Below are 20,758 nucleotides of genomic sequence, written 5' to 3' on the forward strand. Positions count from 1 at the left end.
ATCCCCCATTCCATATGTGATCAAAATTCTTTATTCCCTACCCTTGGTATCTGACCCCCTGGCCTGCCTTTACTGGGATTCCTATTATGTTGGTTCAGCCAGAATTCCCCCTAGAGTTGATGTTTCCTCTTAGCAGTTTTCCGAACAGCTGCTCCTTGCTCCTTGGCTATAAATCCCCACTTGTTCCTGGTGTATTTGGAATAGTTACTTCCGTCTTTCCCCCCCCCCACCCACAATTGAGGACCGAAAACATTGTTATTTCAAGTCCTTGTGGGCAACACATTGGTGGTTTATGGGCCAGCATCCCTTTTTATGCGTAAAATATTTAAAACGCAGCCTGCAATAGTTGGTAAAGTGGTGAAACATTTAGTGTGTGATGTCGGATCCTAGTCTGGCCGCTGCTCCTGGCGATTCTCTGAGGCATCCTGAGTTTGGGGCGCCTCGTGCCACTGCGCGCCCCTCCTCCGGGCCTGAGTCACGGTGCCGCCGGAGTCCCCACGCGAGGATGCTGCGGTGAGCGCGGCCGGGACGCCGCGTCGGGCTCTCGGCCGCCCAGCGGCGCCGCACGGGAAGCCAGGCCGGCAGCCGCGCTCTCCCCAGCCGGCCGCCGAGTCCGCCCTCCCCGGCTCCTCCGGACCTCCTCGGCGGGCGGCGGTGGGGCCTGCCTGTGCGCTCCGCGCCCGCCCGCGCCTGCCCTCCATGGCGTTTATCCGGAAGAAGCAGCAGGAGCAGCAGCTGCAGCTCTACTCCAAGGAGAGGTGCGCGCCCAGCTGAAGAAGGGCCCAGCCGGGGGCATGGTCGGGGCCGGTCGTGGGGACGCCCGCCGGAGATGTGAGGGACGGGAGGCGGCGTGGGGGCCAGGCATGGAGGCAGGGGCCGGACGCGTGTCCAGGGCCCGGGCTGGGGGCTGTAGCGGAAACCCGAAGTCGGGGTGAGAGGCCGGGGGCCTGGTCTGGGCCAGAGCCTGCCGGGGACAGGAAGCCGATGACGGGCCAGGCCAGATCCCACCGCGCAGGCGAAGCACGCCGAGCCGGCCGGCCGTGCAGTCCCGGCGGCCGCGGGCAGCTCACCCGGAAGGCCGCGCGGGGTCGCGGCGCGGATCCTTGCCCCGGCGTTCGCTGGGGAGGGTGAGTACGCTGCCCGGCGGGCACCCCCTTTCTAATCCTTCCCTTTAATCGGGTCCAGGCACTTGGCGCCGGCGCCGCAAAGTTGGTCGCTGGGCGGCAAGGAGCAGGCCGGCGACCACCCACTCGCATTACTGCGCCTTTTTCCTACCGACTCCTTTAGACACGGGACTAGCTCCAGGCGCTGGAAGGCTGGGAGGAGGGCCTCCGGAAAGGCCTGATTCTGAGGAAAGCCAAGGTCCTGCCCCGCAAACACTTGCTCCCCGCGCCGTGGACCTTGTGTTGGAAAGCTTTGCAGTGAAATCGCGGTGCGGCAGCAGAGCACTCATTGTCACCGGCATCCCAGTAAGGATTTGGAATCCCTGCGCTAAAATTGTCTCGCAGCAGTTCCCTTTCAGAGATTCTGGACCTGTCCCCAAAGGAAGTCTCATAAGAAAGCTCATTTCGGCGCTATGTATAGTTCCAAGCGCATTTTTGGTGACAGAAACAACTTGCTGGGTCTGCAGCTCATAGGCCAAAAGGAAAGGGGGGGCTGAATCATTTTACAAACACACTGTTTTGATTGTGAGAGCTACAGATTTTCCAGTGCTGCTAGCCTGTCACGTTGTCTCATCAGTGAATACCAGCAAAGCAGGTTACACGTGGGAATACAAGTGCAGACTTCAAGATTTGTCTACACTTGTTTAATAAGGGTTGACTCGACCCCTTTCATCCAGACATTCATCCTCCTCTAATCTATAATGTTGGTCTAACCAGTGTATCCACCGTCCGAAATGTCATTTTTCTACTATAGAGAAGAAGATACGATACACATAAAACATATCTCAGATGTGGCTTCCAAAAATGTTTTTGGTGGTATGATTAGGTTTTAGTCACAGAAAGGCTTGTGTATTAAATAACTGAGCCCTAACTATGTAACTCACACTTGGGGATACCCTTCTGACTGAATTTGTAATTCGTTTTTCTTGTGGAAAGAGCTTGAGTGGAGTTTCCTTGTTTAGTATCAACAATATTAAGACTTGTTGTGGGTGAACATTCAGATTTAAATTGTGAGAACTTTGACACACTTAAATTGCCGTCATGTTCTATGATATGAGTCATTCGTGCCAATACTGTGGCCTCTTGATATACAGGGAAACATTTTTTCTTTGGTTCTGGCTGTTATTTCGATGGAAGTAATTTGTGTTCAATTTGGCTAGTTCACAGCTCTGTAGTGTCACACAAACCTTGAAACCTGTACTTATATTTCCGTGTATATGCTGCTGTGTTAGAATTCAATGATTAGACAACAACGTGATAGGCTGGCAGTGTTCAGAGAGAACTCTAGCTCTCACAACCAAAACATTTATCTATCCAGTCAGGAGGCATCAGCTGTTCCTGAGCATCAGTCATCTGAAAAAGTTGGCTCCATGTGTTTTGTATTTATCTGAATTCTAACTTGCTGAGTGCCCAAATTGTTTAGTGCTCTGCCCCATGGCTTAGCAACCTGGGCTGATGGGCATACGCCATTCAATGCATAGAATACGCATTTGAATGACAGGAGTGTCTCACATCAGGTGTGCGCTAGAATCAAGGAGTCTCTTTATACATCTTAGAATTCATTCTGAAACAAGAATATTTTAAGGCAACCTTACTGAGCCGCAGATTTACCGTTTCTGCCCAGATTTTGCCTGGTTTATCCCCTTGCGTTACATAAACACAAATTAGCAAATGGATTGGACTGGTCATTGGCTTCAACATACCCAAGAAAATTGTTACTTGCCTTGGAAAACTTGAAGAGGGATTGTTTCAGAGGTTACCCATGAATGGCCTCAATTTGTTCATTGTAAGTTCACTGGCGGCTCTAATGCTAATTAAGGGATTTTAGATTTCCAGAGCTACCAAATATTGACCCCAGAAAAGAAGAAACTTGAAATTAGCATTTACTTCTCTTATTATTAAGTTGATGTACTGTGTTTAAAGTGAGTGATGTTTCTGCAAAAGCAGAAGCAGAGAGATGGACTAGGAGATTCTTGCGTTGGTGGTTTAGACCAAGGTGGTGGCAGAATAAATGGAGGAAAGTGGATGGATTCTAGATGTTTTTAGGACGTGTGATTGACGGGTCTTGGTGTGGTGTGTTGTATGTGAGAGGTGATAGAGGAACAATTCCAGCTGGGATTACCGGATAAAATACAGTACACCCAGTTAAGTTCGAATTTCAGATAAACAATGAATAATTTTTTAGTATAAGTAAATGTGATGGTATATGCAATATTTGGTATATACTTATACTAAAATTTTTTTAGTATAAGTAAATTCAACAGTAGATGCAATATTTGGGATATACTAAACATTTTTAAAGTATATTATTTATCTGAAATTCAAATATTACTGGGCATATGATATTTTTATTTGCTAAACATGGAAATTCTACTCTCAGGCTTCTGGTTTGAATAACTATAAAGTGGTGCCATTTATTGGTGATGTTTATAAATAAATGCTTTGGTAATTTTAAGGATTAGAAAACAGACAGAAACTTGGCCATTCAAATTAAGTATACTTATATCCTGGTTAAGATTTAGGTGGCAGGCCGGACTCAGGGCTCATGCCTGTAATGCCAACACTTTGGGAGGCCGAGGCAGGCAGATCACGAGGTCAGGAGTTCGAGACCAGCCTGGCTAATATGGTGAAACCCCCATCTCTAATAAAAATACAAAAATTAACCACTGGCTTGCGCCTGTAGTCCCAGCTACTCAGGAGACTGAGGCAGGATAATTGCTTGAACCTGGGAGGCGGAGGTTGCAGTGAGCCGAGACGGCGCCATTGCACTCCAGCCTGGCCATCTCAAAAAAAAAAAAAAAAAAAAAAAAAAATTTAGATGGCAGGAACCATATTGATTTTATTGTTTTTAAAAAATATCCTGTGCAGGTGTTGGTGAGGGTAAATTGAAACTTTTTTTTTTTTTTTTTTTTTTTTTTTTTGAGACGGAGTCTCGCTCTGTCGCCGGGGCTGGAGCGCAGTGGCCGGATCTCAGCTTACTGCAAGCTCCGCCTCCCGGGTTTACGCCATTCTCCTGCCTCAGCCTCCTGTGTAGCTGGGACTACAGGCGCCCGCCACCTCGCCCGGCTAGTTTTTTGTATTTATTTATTTATTTATTTATTTATTTATATATTTTGAGACGGAGTCTCGCTGTGTCGCCCGGGCTGGAGTGCAGTGGCCGGATCTCAGCTCACTGCAAGCTCCGCCTCCGGGGTTTACGCCATTCTCCTGCCTCATCCTCCCGAGTAGCTGGGACTACAGGCACCCGCCATCTCGCCCGGCTAGTTTTTTGTATTTTTTAGTAGAGACGGGGTTTCACCGTGTTCGCCAGGATGGTCTCGATCTCCTGACCTCGTGATCCGCCCGTCTCGGCCTCCCAAAGTGCTGGGATTACAGGCTTGAGCCACCGCGCCCGGCCAATTGAAACATTTTTTAAAGGCAATTCACATATCTTCCTTGGATTTGTCAGGGATGGCAGGTGTATACAGTGGATTAGTAGATGAGGATATTATACTGTTGCTATTTAAGACATTTCTATTTTAATATGAAATATATTAAAAGGTGGGAAGCTTGCTCGAGCCCAGGAGTCCAAGGTTACAGTGAGCTATGATCATACCACTGCACCACAGCCTGGGTGACACAGTGAGACCCTATCGCAAAAAAACAGGCACTTTGAGGTTTCAACTTTGTTTCGGACATTCCATGAGTGTATAATACTCTTGATTATGCTAATATTAACTTTCTTTCTTTTTTTTTTTTTTTTTTTTTTGAGACGGAGTTTTCGCTCTTGTTGCCCAGGCTGGAGTGCAATGGCATAATCTTGGCTCACTGCAACCTCCGCCTCCCGGGTTCAAGCGATTCTCCTGCCTTAGCCTCCAGAGTAGCTGAGATTACAGGCATGCACCACCACACCCAGCTGATTTTGTATTTTTAGTAGAGAGGAGGTTTCTCCATGTTGGTCAGGTTGGTCTCGAACTCCCAACCTCAGGTGAGCCACCACGCTCGGCCTTTCTGTTATTCAATATGTTTGTTTAATCAATTGTGTCTATATTTATTTTATTAAAAGCACTTGGTGAGAGGGCAAAGTGATTGTGATACTTCGGTTTAATCTTTCATTTCTAAGGCTTATCATCCCAGTCTTTTCAGATCTGTTTGTGGAATATACCAGGTGTTGAAAATGGAGATAAATGGAGGTAAAGTCAGGACTTTAGTCAGGACATTAGTCAGCAATGCCGATAGATCCCAGTAAATCTACCTGACTATGACTTACATAAATAGGGTTTATTTTTCTCACATGAAAAACAGCGGGAGAGGAAATACATATTGCAAATCTCTTGGTTAATTTAGAATCTATATTGACTTTACCCAAAATGTATTACTAGCCTATCCATTTACTTCCCTTTTATCTCAAATTAACCTCTCAGTGGCTACCATTGAGAAGTCACAGGAATGTATCCATAAATGGATTTTGAGTATGTATACTGTATAATTTTCGTTAAAAAATTTTTAAATGTGATATAAAATAGGAATGGTCATTTAAGGAATTCAGTGCTATTTTTCTTCTAAATACGGTTGTCACTTCATCTTTTAACCATTAGAAATTTAGAATTGTGTCTTAAAATGTCCAACTCATAGATTTTGAAAATAACAAAATCTTTTTGTTATTTTTTTTTTACTTGTATTCAGTAAGTAACTTAGAATTGTTATCTTCTTGGTGAGTTGAATTTTTTATCAATCTATAATGACCTCTTTACTTCTAGTAATTTTTTTTCTATTTTGTCTGATATTAATATAGCTATATCAGTTTTCTTTTGGTTATTTGCATTGTATGGGGTTTTCCATTGTTTCACTTTTCATTATTCTGTGTCCTAAGGCTTTAGGCCTGTTTCTTATAAATAGCTTGTACTTGGACTTTTTTTTAATGATTCATTTTGATAATTTTTATCTTAATAATTAGTTTAGTCTGTTTACATTTATTATTACAAATATGTCTGAATTCACTTTTTACTTTTTAGTTTTGTTCTTTTATTTTGCCTTCCTTCCCCTCTTCCTTTGGATTAAATAAGGCCCCCTTGCTCCCTTTCATTTTTCTCCGAAGAGTGTGGAAGTTACATGTTTTATTTGTTTTTCTAATGCTTATCCTTAAAATGTTAGTATATTAAATTTAAGGTCTGAAGCTAAGCATTATCTTTATTCTCCTCTCTACCAATGTAACAACCTTGGAACACTTAACTCCTGTGCCCCCATTCTCAATTATAGTCTGTTATTGTCCGGTGTTTTTTATCTCTATTTTAAACCTACAGATTGTGCATTGCTAATTGCCCGGTTCATGCTTCTGTAGTTTTACATGCATATTTACCATTGTTTTTGTTCAGTACTCCTTCTTACGTGTCATGTCCTTGTTACGGAATTATTTTCTCTTTCCTGAAGAATATCCTTTAGAAGTTTCCTCTGATCAGGGTTGGATGATGGTAAACCACCTCTGTCTTTGTCTGTCTGAACATATCCTTATTTTGCTTTTGCGTCGAAAATCCGTTTTGCTAGATGTTTAATTCTCTCAACATTTTGAAGATTATCCAAACAAATGCAAAGGGCCAGGGAATATGCACCAGACTTGCTGGAGTGCTCAGGGGTGTTGGGGGGTACCTCACAGAGAAAGGTCAGTGATAGTTGTGCCCTGTCCCCCTGGGGCAAAGTTCAGCTACCTGGCTGGGCCAACTTCAGACTCCAGGAGAAACCAACACTCCAGGGAGTGACCGGGGCCAGAGTACACTAGGATCATACTGTGATGGAACCTTGGGTCACTCAGCTCAGCATTTGTGGCTGCAGGATATCCTCACCCCCTTGTTGGCTTGACTGGGCTAAGTCTGTATAATGTGGCAGGGTTTGTTCCTGATCAGGGAAACGCCAGCCTTTTTCCTGGCATGGCTAGGGGACTGGGATTCAAGCCTTGTGGTTGATGAGGTTTGATTACCTTAAACACAGTCATAGCAGTTTTCCCTGAAGCTTTGCAGGAGGCCACCTTTTCTTCTGGGAGACCAGTCTGCAACAAACCAATGTTGTTAAGTGTAATTGTTCTTTGTAGGTAATCTGTCTTTTCTCTGGCTGCTTTTAAGATCTCCTTTCTGTAGTGTTTTGCTGTCTAGATATAGATTTTTTTTTTCTTCATCTATCCTGCTTCAACTTCCTAAAGCTGAAATAGTTTTGGAAAATTTGGATCCAAGCTGAGCTAAGGCTAGAACAAATGTTCTCTGATCTAAGTCCAACCTCTTTTCCACTGTACCATACTGCTTCTATTTTAAATACTAGGTTGTGGGCTACTGGCCAGTGCTTATTTTTATGGTACCCTTGAAGTTTAGACTGAGTCAGGAATGAATGAAGCCTGTTTTATGTAGATATCAGAACCTTCTTAGTCAAAGTGTGGGCCACAGGCCAGCAGCGCATGTGTGCCTGAAGCTTGTTAGAAATGCACATTCTTAGGCCTCATCCTGGAGCTGCTGCCTCGGAATGTGCATTTTAACAAGATCCCCAGATGATTGTGTGCACATTAACCTTTGTGAAGTGCTGCTCTAGATAACAGTATTCAGCATTCATCTTGATTTTTTATCTGTTTGTCCCTTCCAACTCAACTTCCTTCTTTAACTTCTTGATAGTACATATAAAAAGCCTCGTGGAAGCCTCCTGCCCCACACTATGACCCTTGATGAGGAAACTGGAGGACTTTGAGAGCATAGATGACGTTTTTACCATTTCTTCTATAAATTGCTGAGACTTGAAAATAGAATTACTGACTTTATGGATGGTGTCAGTGAAAGGGATTTTGATATCTGAACCATCTTGGCTGGAAGTCACTGCATCTCACATAGTCAGGGAGAATGTAATTTTCTAGAGTGTAGCTGAGTGATAGAAAGCTTTAACCTAATTACTGAGGGGAAGGGCTAAAAAGGTCAGATGAAAGGGTGAAATTGTTTAAATTCATGAGAACTCTTTCTGGGAGGGAAGAAGGGCCAGTAATTTATAGGTGAAAATAACTGGTACAGGAACTAGAAATGTATTTAGTCCTGCAGATGTCTCTCTGCAAATGTGTAGAACATGGATAATAAAATGAGCTGGGTCTTTTAACAAAAAAGGATTAATGTGTGTTTTAGGTGTCACTGGAGTTGGGTAAGATAACACCCAAGATTGGAATCTAGTGTGAAAAGCTGCAGACCTATTGAAAAGGAAGGACCTGCTAGGAGGTGAGGCAGTGGGCTTTGAATATTAAGAAGGTATACATCTGAAGGGGAATCCATGAAACCCCGGGTGAAAAACCCAGAGAACACAATTGGAAGGAGGAACAAAGATAACATGATTGTGTTCTTTTGTTACAGGCCACATTAAGTGGGTGGAAGAAATGGTGGCTGTGTACCTGGTGTAAATGAGAGAACAGGAAATGGCAATAGAGATTCTGGCTGAAATGCTTAATGAAATCTAAGTACAGTTTATTGACTTCCTTTGTTAAAGTTTTAATTTATCCTAAACTTGAGAACTTTACTTAATGCTGAATATTAAAGACAGATTATTAACCAAGTAGCAATGAAATGAACCATCAGAAAAAGCAGTCATATCAGGTCGTTTATTGCTGGAGCTCAGGAGAGTTGAGAGGGATCCTGTCATACATAGAACCTAGATTTTTAAGAAAGCAGATATTGGAAGTTCCAAGGAACAAAAAAGATAGGTGCTGTTACTGCACAGTTTGGAAAGCATATTGACCCAGGAAGTTTGTGAAACTGTCAAAAATATAATTAAGAACATCTAATCCAAATGATCTTTTGTGAGGAGTTACAGAAAATCAGGCAAGCTTACATGTTGGAAGGAAGCTAAAAAAGAAAAAGAAAATCAGGCTAGCAAATAAAGAATGGTTGTACAGGTAGTATTTCTCTGAGTTTATAATTATTCGTTTTAATATAAAACAAGAAGGTTATACATAGTTAATTTCAAAAGGATTAAAGCCCCAAATGAGTGGAAACTTTGAAAAATGGTACAGATTAAAAAAATAAAAACAAGAAAACTTCTAAAGTTGCCTTTGGAACTAGGAAGTACTGGGCTGCTGCCTAGGCCTAGCCTGGTACCAGGTGTAACATTAATTTATGACAGAGAAAGCTCTTATTCTATATTCTATTAATAATACTAACCTTCAGACTGAAAGAGATAGGATGAACTTTTGCAAAATGGGTGAAGATGCAAAGGGTACCCACGTGCTTATGTCTCCTGGCGTAAAATCCTGGGAGAGTTTGAGTGTAGAACCACAGAATTATTTCATTGATCTAGGAACTTTGAAAGGTGCTGAAAGAACATATGTGCATAAATAGGTTTAATGCAAATTCTAGATCAGACAGATTATTTATAAACCACTAGAAGAGGAAATTGTTGTCACCAGTCCCCAGCATGAACGTCATGCTGCTAATCTCGTCTCTTTTGACAGAGTTCTGACTATGTTTGAGGTCAGGTAAAATGCAGGAAAGTCAGGAAAAGGCAGTAGATTTAATTCATCTGAACTTTGGCGGAGGAGAAGGTTTGCTTTGGTGAAGACTTCATAGCACAATTGAGAAAGGGGAAGTTAGTTTAGATGGAATAATAATGTTTGAATGACTCTCTTCAGAGATTGTTTATGTTAGTCTATTTTTATTTTGCTATAAAGAAATATCTGAGACTTGGTAATTCAAGAGAGTTTAATTGGCTCACAGTTCTGCAGGCTGTACAGGAAGGAAGGATGGCACTGGCATGTGCTTGGCTTCTGATGAAGCCTCAGGGAGCTTTTTACTCATGGTTGAAGATGAAGTGGGAGTGGGTACATCACATGGCAAGAGAGGGAGCAAGAGAGAGGAGGAGGAGGTCCCAGACTCTTTTAAACAACCAGATCTCATGTGAACTAACTGAGCATGAACTCGCTTATTTCCAAGGGGGTGGTGCTGAGGCATTCATGAGGGATCTGCCCCCATGATCCAGTCACCTCCCACTGGACCCTCCTTTCAACATTGATAATTCCATTTTAACATGAGATTTGGAGGGGACAAACATCCAAACTATATCATTCTGCCCCTGACCCCCTAAACCTCATGTTCTTACATTGGAAAATACAATCATTTCTTCCCAATAGTCCCCCAAAGTCTTCACTTATTTCAACATCAAGTCCAAAGTCCTAAGTCTCATCTTAAACCCATTTCTTTCCACCTATAAGCCTGTAAAATCAAAACAATTTATCTACTTTCAAGATACAGTGGTGGTACATTCCCATTCGAAAGGGAGAAATCTGCCAAAAGAAAGGGGCGGTAGACCCCACTGAAGTCTGAAACCCAGTAGGGCAGTCATTAAATCTTAATGCTCCAAAATAATCTCCTATGACTCCTTGTCCCATACCCAGGGCACAGTGGTGTAAGAAGTGGGCTCCTAAGGCCTTAGGCAGCTCTGCCTCTGTGGCTTTGAAGGGTGCAGCCCACATGGCTGCTCTCACAGGTTGGAGTTGAGTGCCAGCAGCTTTTCCATGCTGAGGCTGCAAGTTGCTGATGGCTCTACCATTGTTGAGTCTAGAGGGCGGTGGCCCCCTTCCCACAGCTCCGCTTGGTGGGGACTCTGTGTGAGGGCTCTAGCCTGCTTCTCCCTTTCACACTGCCATCGTAGAGGTTCTCTGTATGGGCTCCATCCTTGCAGCAGGCTTCTGCCTGGGATGCCAGGCCTTTTCACACATCCTCTGAAATCTAGGAGGAAGCTGCCAAGACTCCTTCATGCTTGCATTCTGTGCACCTGCAGACCTAACACCACATGGAAGCTGCCCAGGCTAATGTTTTGTAACCTTTAGAGCAGCAGCGTGAGTTGTACTTGTGGCCCTTTGAGCCATGGCTGGAGGTAGAGCAGCGGGTCTCCAGGGAGCAGTGGGTCTGCAGGGAGCAGTGTCCCTAGGCTGTGTTGGGCAGTAGGAACCTGGGCTTGGCCCCCTAAGTCCTTCTTTCCTCTCCTAGGCCCTCTGTGATGGGAGGGACATCCTGAAAACTTCTGAAATGCCTTTGAGGCCTTTTCCCCATTGTTTTGGATATTAGCCCTTGGCAACCTTTTAGTCATTCATGCTCATCTCTCTAGCAAGCAAATACTCCATAGTTTACTCCCCCGGCTTGAATTCCTCTCCTGAAAATGCTTGTTCTTTCTCTGCCACAGGGCCAGGCTGCAAATTTCCCAAACTTTTATGTTCTGCTTTCCTTTTAAATGTAGGTTTCAACTTTAAGTCATTTATTTGTTCCTGTATCTGATTGTTGGCTTTTAGAAGCAGCCAGACCAGTTCTGGAACACTTTGCTGCTTAGAAATTTCTTCTGCCACATGCCCTACCTAAGTCCTTACTCTTATGTTCAACCTTCCCCAGATCCCTAGGAACATAGACACAGATGCAACCAAGTTCTTTGCTAGTTTGTAACAAGGGCGACCTTTGCTTCAGTTCCCATTAATTTCCTCACTTCCATCTGAGACCATGTCAGCCTGGCCTTCACTGTCCATATTCCTATCTGCATTTTGGTCACAACCATTTAACCATTTGCTGAGAAGTTCCAAACTTTCCTTTGTCTTCCTGTCCTCTTCTGAGTCCCTCAAACTCTTCCAGCCTCTGCCTGTTACCCTGTTCCAAAGCTGCTTCCATGTCTTTATGTATATTCATAATAAAATGCCCTATTCCTTGGTGCCAATTTTATGTCTTAGTCTGTTTTTGTTTTGCTATAAAGAAATACCTGAGGCTGGGTAATTTACAATGGAAAGAGGCTTAATTGGCTCATGGTTCTGCAGGTTGTACAGGAAGCAAGGCACCAGCATCTGCTTGGTTTCTGGTAAGCCTCAGGGAGCTTTTACTCATGGCAGAAAGTGAAGTGGGAGCAGGTGTATCCCATGGCAAGAGACAGAGCAGGAGAGAGAAAGGGAAGGTCCCAGACCCTTTTAAACAACCAGAGTTTGAGTGAACAGATTGTGAACTCATTTATCACTAAGGGGATGGTGCTGAGTCATTCATGAGGGATCTACCCCCATGATCCAATCACCTCTTACCAGGCCTCCACCTCCAACACTGGGAATCACATTTCAACATGAAATACGGAGGGGACAGAACATCCAAACTATATCACCATCCAATGTATTACTGGGGGAATGTTTCCAGTGGTGAGTAGTAGGACTGTGATCTTGCCTTGTCTATAACAGTTTTCTTAATTTCTTCCTTATTTCAGAAATCATTTTCAGAAGCTTCTTAAAAATGCCCTGTTTAATTAAATCAACTCTCTAGTAGGTGCACTATAGTCTAGCTTCATTCAAGGCTGGTGTTGGGGTATTGAGAGTAGAGGTGGCAAATATACAGCACTCCTGTGCTTTCCTTTGCCTCTGCACACATCACGAAGGTGTCATGGCATCACAGCACTTCCTCCCAAGGTGCTTGGGTTATACTTCTTATCACAGTGTAGTCTGTTAGAGAAAGCATTGACTAGCAAAACCTTCTGGATCCACTGTAAACATTGTTCATCAGCCAAGTGTTGAGTAGTTGTTGAGTGGAATGCAAGGTTACTCTAGCTATTTTAAGTTCTGGTTAAGTGTTGTACAGTGGGCTTTAAAATTTAGGTGATGTGAGAATGGGAAAACATCTTTTTAGGATTGTTGAGTTGCTCAGTGAGGATACTTCTCTACAGAGAATGAAACCACACCTCTGCAAAGGAGGATTAAACTAGGAATATGTAGGGGCAGGGCTAAGAGTCTTCTAAAGAAATAATTTACAGTCAGATACAATACCAATGGATGAGACCATCCAGTTTCAAAATGGTGATTTTAATTTTTTTTTAAAAGCATAGACTCTTTTAATACATAAAATGTAGTTTGAAAATCATTGTTCTAAAAATCATGAAACTTAATTGTAATAATTTTTACACAGAAAAATTTTAAAGCGGGTATAACAACACTTTAGTAAAAAGAAAATATAGACTTAGAAAAGTTTCTTAATCCTTTAAGTTGGAACAATATGATTTGGTTATATCCCTTAACTATGTGTTTTAACATTTCTTGCAAAACATGCATATTGATAAATTAAGGAGGCTATAATTAATTCACTTACCAAAATGATGACTTTAGTTCTAAAATAGTTGATATGATTATATTTTAATAATTATATGGAAGAGTTGTCTCTGAAGGCTATTGTGCTTCATAGAAATGAAATTACGCCCTTGTCTTATTGAAGAATACTTACTTTATTCTTCCCTCTCTATAAGAGAAGGAGTGAGAAGATTAGGAAAGAGAAGGAAGGATGCGTAGCTCCAATTCTGTCTTGTGATTATATTGAAATTCAGATAAAGTATTGATAATGTACATTTTGTTTTGCACTCCGGCAGTTTAGCCTGTAATTGATTCTTGTTCATGGATTTAAATATGGAGAACAGGTCAATACAAGTTACCGATTAGGATGGTATAACTGGTTTTTGCTATCATTTTTAATTTTTTGAGTTACTTTTCTTTTGGTTCAGATGATGATGATAATGATGATGATGATGATTACTATTTTGAGACAGAGTCTTGCTCTTGTCGCCCAGGCTAGAGTGCAGTGGTATGATCTCGGCTCACTGCAACCTCTGCTTCCCAGGTTCAAGCAATTCTCCTGCCTCAGCCTCCTGAGTAGCTGGGATTATAGGTGCCCGCCACCACACCTGGCTAATTTTTGTACTTTTAGTAGAGGCGGGGTTTCACCATGTTGGCCAGGCTGGTCTCGAACTCCTGACCTCAGGCAAACTGCCTGCCTCGGCCTCCCAAAGTGTTGGGATTACAGGTGTGAGCCACTGCACCCGGCCTTTTTTTTTTTTTTTTAATGAGCATCTCTTCTGGTGTCATGAATATAACTTCTTCTTTGTAGGGACATTAATTATAACCTTTTGACCTCTTCTTCTGTTCTCTGCATTGTGTTTAGTCCTTCAAGTTGCATTCTTCCTGCTTGCCTTGGCTTTGTTCTTTCATCCTAGAGGGTGTGATCATGGGCTGTTCATTCATATTTAAATGTGAAGCATGTAATTCTGTGTCACTGGGAATGGGCCATTTCAGTTGAGTTTCACTGTGGGATAATGTAGAGACCTGGCTTTTTCTCTGAGGCTATTTAGTTTTTTCCAAAACTAATGTACCAGACCCCTGCCTGGAGTGATACGTGGATGAAGCTGGAAACCATAATTCTCAGCAAACTAGTGTTCATTTATTTCATGTTTTGCATAATCATCCTCTTTTCACACTACAGTCCTGCTCTCCACCGTCTCCACTTTTTTTTTTTTTGGTAGAAAAACCGCATGCCAGAGTGCAGTAGGGGTAACCCATCAGGAAAAGAATTGGGGGCCACTGCCCTCATTTACTTTTAATCACCCCTCATGCTTTACAAACCCTGTCCTTTTGGTACCTGATACTGCAATTTCTTCTTTTTTTTTTTTTAATTTAAGTTCTGGGGTACATGTGCAGAACGTGCAGGTTTGTTACATAGGTATACACGTGCCATGGTGGTTTGCTGCACCCATCAACCCATCATCTATATTAGGTATTTCTCCTAATGCTATCCCTCCCTAGCTCCCCACCCCACAAAAGGCCCCTATGTGTGATATTCCCTGCCCTGTATCCATATGTTCTCATTGTTCAATCCCCACCTATGAGTGAGAACATGCAGTGCTTGTTTTTCTGTTCTTGTGTTAGTTTGCTGAGAATGATGGTTTCCAGCTTCATCCATGTCCCTGCAAAGGACATGAATTCATCCTTTTTTATGGCTGCATAGTATTCCACGGTCTATATGTGCCACATTTTCTTTATCCAGTCTATCATTGATGGGCATTTGGGTTGGTTCCAAGTCTTTGCTATTGTGAACAGTGCCGCATTAAACATACATGTACATGTGTCTTTATAGTAGAATGATTTATAATCCTTTGGGTATATATATCCAGTAATGGGATTGCTGGGTCAAATGGTATTTCTAGTTCTAGATCTTTGAGGAATCGCCACACTGTCTTCCACCATGGCTGAACTAATTTACACTCCTACCAACAGTGTAAAAGCCTTCCTGTTTCTGCACATCCTCTCCAGCACCTGATACTGCAGTTTCTGAACTTTTTGGAAGTCCAGTGACTTGAACTGGTTTTCTCCTGAGTGGTGCCTTCTCTGGAGGCAACTGAAGTTCTGATTTCTGAGCACTGCTTATTCCCCGCCATCTGCTTTCCATTTCTCACAGATTTGTTCATGTCTCTTCTCTGCTTTAATATCTCTCCAATTTGCTTTAGCCTGTGGATTTTACCATTTAAAAATAGTTTTATTCACATTGTAGTGGTGTTTCAAGAGGCAGGGAAATAAACATATATGTGTAATCTGCCATGTTTAATGTAAATTTCTTCCTCTAACACACTGGAACTTAAGGTCCACACTTTTCATGAAAGCTTTTGCTTGTAACTCTAGATACCATTGATGTTTCATGGTCCTTATGACAAAACAAAACAGAAAAATGCCTGTTTTCACTTATTTATCATGTATTTGTTGCTGTAGCCATACAACAAAATTAATAATTTTTCTTAATATCTTCTCTTGTTTTTAAAAGTTTAAATCACTTACAACTTTAAAAAAACTATATTTCAATCCCATTCAGTTTGGTTTACTCATTTTACTTATTAAACACCCATTATATAGACAGCATGGGCTGGTTATCCCAGGGGAGTATCTAAAGATCTATCGGCTGGGTGCAGTGGCTCATGCTTGTAATCCCAGCACCACCTCAGGAGGCTGAGGTGGGCGGATCACCTGAGTTTGGGAGTTTGAGACCAGCCTGACCAACATGGAGAAACCCCGTCTCTACTAAAAATACAAAATTAGCCAGGTGTGGTGGCGCATGCCTGTAATCCCAGCTACTTGGGAGGCTGAGGCAGGAGAATTACTTGAACCCGGGAGGCGGAGGTTATGGTGAGCCGAGATTGCGCCATTGCACTCTGGGCTGGGCAACAAGAGTGAAAATCCATCTCAAAAAAAAAAAAAAAAAGAACTGTCTCCTAGAGGCATGTGGTCTTGTGGGAGTAACTTAGATAACCATGAGACAGATGTTGGGGGCGGCGGGGGGTATGACAGGGAAGAGGTGGGGAAGCCTAGCATTGTTCAGTCAGGGGAAACAAATGACCAAAATTTCCTAAGTGGGAAAGCTCGGAGCTTTGTTCAGGTAAGGATGCGTTTAACTTCACAAAGTTCAGGGTTTCTGTAAAAGAGTAGTACGTCCACCTGGTGAGCGATTTTATTTTTGCCATAGTAGTTATTTGGACACAAGGCAGGCCCATCTATGTACTTCCTGCCACTGGGTAGAGAGGACTGCCTGGCATGATACACATATTTCATAAGTGTTTGTTAAATTCATGAATGGAAAAACTTTTTGGGATCAGGCGTTTTAAATATATTGCCTTCTTACACTTACTAAAAAATAAACTGAAAGATGTTTTTTTCCCCCCAAATCCAGATTTTCCTTGCTGCTGCTTAACTTGGAGGAGTACTACTTTGAACAGCATAGAGCCAATCACATTTTGCACAAGGGCAGTCACCATGAACGGTAAGGAAGCTTCGGTATCTCCATGGACAGACAAACCTGTCTGATATTGATACTTTTAAAGTTAAATGTGTGATCATATAAGTGTTAACCAAAGAAAAAATTAGGCTTTAAAAAAATGAAAGTAAATTTTATTTAGATTTTTATTGAAGGTTGTAACCCAGGGGAGTCTTTTGGAGAGTTTATGCTATGTTTATTATTTTATCTCCCATGAAGTTTTTTCATCTTTTCTCTTATTAGGGAAGTAATGAGAAGAGTGTATTTAAAAGTTGTAATTGTAACTTGAAACATTTTTCAAAGCTCAGTGGCCAGATCTCAAAGCATTTTGCCTCAGCCTCTGTGTAATTCAGGCGCCCGCCACCTCGCCCGGCTAGGGTATTTTTTTAGTGAGACGGGGTTTCACCGTGTTCGCCAGGATGACCTCGTGATCCCCGTCTCGGCCTCCCAAAGTGCTGGGATTAAGCTTGATCGGCCTGAAACATTTTTCAAAGCTGAAAAGCATTTGTTCTAATTCTGGGGTTGTGGATATCTTAAGCTTGATCGGCCTCCAATCCATCCCATTTTTCTTTTCTTGCATCCCTCTTATAGTTATGCAGTATCTTTTGCTCTTGATTATTTGGGTGACAATGTTATAAAGTAATGATTATAAACCACAAGAGTGGTATAAAATCAGCACTTTCAAAATGAATAATGCGATTTGAACTAGAAGCAAGATCTGATTTCTCAATATCTTAGTAACTATTACTCATAACTATAAAAACAGATTGTTTCTTTGACATTACCTTTTGAAAGCTACGTACAAAAGCATGTAATGAAGCTTTTTGTTTGCTTAAAATGGCAACTTCTAATTAACTAAGATGAAAATTGTTCCAGCAAAAATGTATCTGCTAATGATTTCCTTTTGGGAGGTTACTTAACAACTATAAGCCATAACTTAGAAAATTCTTTGACAGATAAATCCATTTATTTTTATTCAGGTTTTATCCTTAAAGGATAAAAAACATGTGGTATTTGTTTAAATACAAGCTAAAGTAAAAATTACTTGTTTTTTTTGTTTGGTAGCTTATGACATATCTATTTCCTTGGCGTTCAATCAAATTAGACAACTATTCATCCCTGAACACAGCACCTTGCTTTCTTATCTCTGGAATTTTGCTCATATTCTTTTCCCTCATTCCATATCTTTTTTCCTTCCAACATTCGTCTATCGTATTTCATCATAATGCCTTGCTTAAAATTAAATGTACTTGTTTATTATTAAAATACAACTACAGGTAGCAAACTGAAACCTGTTTTTATTATTTTAAAGTAACTATTAGGGCAAAATGGTACAGCCCCATGTAGATGTATTTGGTAATATCTGGTAAGATGACATGTGCATGAACCTACTGATCTAGCATTGCTACTTCTAGGATACAATTTCAAAGAGACACTGGCAAATATATTAATGGACATATGCACAAGGTTGTTTATTATAGCACTACTTGTACTAGCAAAAGACTAGGAACAGTCCTACAGGAGACTGACTGAACTAACTGATAAGGAATGGCCACATGATGGAGTACTATGCAGGTTCAACAAGGAATGAAGTTCTTTGTAATGCTGTGATCTGTACATGTGTTAAGTGTAAAAAGCAAGGGGCAGAATACTGTGTGTCATAAGCTACTTTTGTAAGAAGGGGGCAGATTTATCATTATGTTTTTAAAAATCGGACGCAAAAACTAAAAGGTAGTGGAGATGGTTGTCTACACAGAAGAGGGGAAGGATCAGGAGAACAATATAGAGATGGAACGAGGACTTCTCCAAATGTACCTTATTTTATAACTTTTGTTTTGGAACCATAGAAATATTTTATAGATTTTTACTACACTTTATCCTAGCTAAAAGGCTGAGAGGCCATCTTTTGTAGATTTTAAATATAGAATTAAATTTAAAAAGAAACAGTAAGGCCAGGTGTGATGGCTCATGCCTGTAATCCCAGTACTTTGGGAGGCCAAAGCTGGCGGATTACTTGAGGTCAGGAGTTAGAGATTAGCCTGGCCAATATGGTGAAACCTCATCTCTACTAAAAATACAAAAATGAGCTGGGTGTGGTGGCGTACCCTTGTAATCCCAGCTACTTGGGAGACTGAGGCAGGAGAATTGCTTGAACTTGGGAGGCAGAGGTTGCAGTGAGCCGAGATTACGCCACTGTACTCTAGCCTGGGTGACAGAGCAAGACTCTGTCTCAAAAATCAATCAATAAATAAAAATTTAAAAAAAAAACAGTAAACCCTAAAAATCAAAGACAAAATGAAACAGTTCAGGCGTGGTGGTTCACACTCGTAATCCCAGCACTTTGGTAAGCCAAGGCAGTACAATCTCTTGAGGCCAGGAGTTTGAGACTAGCCTGGTCAACATAGCGAAACTCTGTTTCTATTTATTACAACTAATATTAAAAAATGAAAGACATGAAACAAATGAATTTAATTATAAAGTTGGAGTTAGCACAGAAAATTATTTTAATCAACTTTACAATATAATAATTTGACTGTGTATCTCTGGTAAGATGAAACAGAATGGCAAAGAAGTTGAAAAAGAATGCAAAGTAATTGTAAACTTCCCAGTAACAATATTGTTGTTAATAGTATACTGTTAATATTATTATTTTGAAACTATTTTATACACACATGTACATGTATTTATATAATTGGATAAAACAATTGAATAAGTATAGCCAAGACTCAGATTTTCCAGTATAAAAGAGACATATACATAATATTCAAGAAATAAAGCCTTTTTCATGCACTTTTCTCCTTTTTTCCAGCTTTATTGAGATATAATTGACGAATAAAAATTGTATATATTTAGGGTATACAATGTGATGTTTTGATATATATACACATTGTGAAATGATGACCACAATCAAGGTAATTATCATATCCATCACCTCACAGGTACCTTCTTTTGTGTGTGTGGGAGTAAGAACATGTAAGATCTACTTTCTGAGCCAATTTCAAGTGTACTATACCTGTATGGACTGTAGTCAATAGCTCTACATTAAATCTGCAGAACTTATCCTGGATAATGGACAATTTGTGCACTTTGCCCAGCATCTCCCCATTTCTTCCACCCATACCCCCTTTAATTTCATAAAGTTAAACTTATTCTTGCCTGAACAAAGCTCTGAGCTTTCCCACCTAAGGAATTTTCGTAAGTTCCATTCTAGTCTCTTTGAATTCAACTCTTTTAGATTCTACATGAAATCATGTAGTATTTGTCTTTCTGTGGCTGGCTTATTTTACTTAGCATAATGTCCTCCAAGTCCATCCACATGGCCACAAGTAACAGGATTTCCTTCTTTTTTGAGGCTGAATAATATTCCATTGTGTGTATGTATATATGTCTATTTTTATATGTTTTATATTCATATATATAGTATTTTCTTTATTCATTCGTCTATCAGTGGACACTTAGATTGACCCCAAATCTTGGCTACTGTAAATAATACTGTAATGAACATGAGAGTACAGATATATCTTCAACATACTGATTCCATTTGCTTTGGATGTATACCTAGAAGTGGGATTGCTAGGTAGTATGGTAGTTCTTTTTTTAGTTTTTTGAGGAACTTCTGTACTGTTTTCTTTAATGGCTAAACCAATTCACATTCCCACCAGCAGTATATAAGGGTTCTCTTTTCTCCACGCTCTTGCCAACATCTGTTATCTTTTGTTTTTTGATAATAGCCATCCTAACAGGTGTGAGGCAATAGCTCAATGTGGTTTTGATTTGCTTTTCTCTGATGATTAAGGCTGCTGAGGATCTTTTCATATGCTTGTTGGCCATTTGTATGTCTTCTTCTTCTTCTTCTTCTTTTTTAATTGAAAAGGAGTCTCACTCTGTCACCCAGGCTGGAGTGCAGTGGCATGATCTCTGCTCACTGCAACCTCCGCCTCCCAGGTTCAAGCAATTCTCCTGCCTCAGCCTCCCAAGTAGCTGGGCTTCCAGGTGTGTGCCACCACTTCCAGGTGATTTTTTTGTATT

At 41.2% G+C, this 20,758-nt stretch overlaps 1 protein-coding gene across 2 annotated transcripts in view; it reads left to right on the forward strand.

Annotated features, from left to right (window-relative positions):
- Positions 1-236: 236 nt before the first annotated feature.
- The window catches only part of NSMAF (neutral sphingomyelinase activation associated factor), a 76,824-nt gene continuing 56,302 nt past the window's right edge, over positions 237-20,758 (forward strand). The window contains exons 1-2 of one of the 2 annotated variants that reach the window (XM_050802261.1): positions 237-758; positions 16,646-16,735. In XM_050802261.1, coding sequence (XP_050658218.1) covers positions 700-758; positions 16,646-16,735 — 149 coding nt within the window. In that variant the 5' untranslated portion in view covers positions 237-699. The other variant, XM_050802260.1, reaches the window with a different exon arrangement.

The sequence above is a fragment of the Macaca thibetana genome, chromosome 8 (genome assembly GCF_024542745.1).
Source record: "Macaca thibetana thibetana isolate TM-01 chromosome 8, ASM2454274v1, whole genome shotgun sequence".
Lineage (NCBI taxonomy): Eukaryota > Metazoa > Chordata > Mammalia > Primates > Cercopithecidae > Macaca > Macaca thibetana.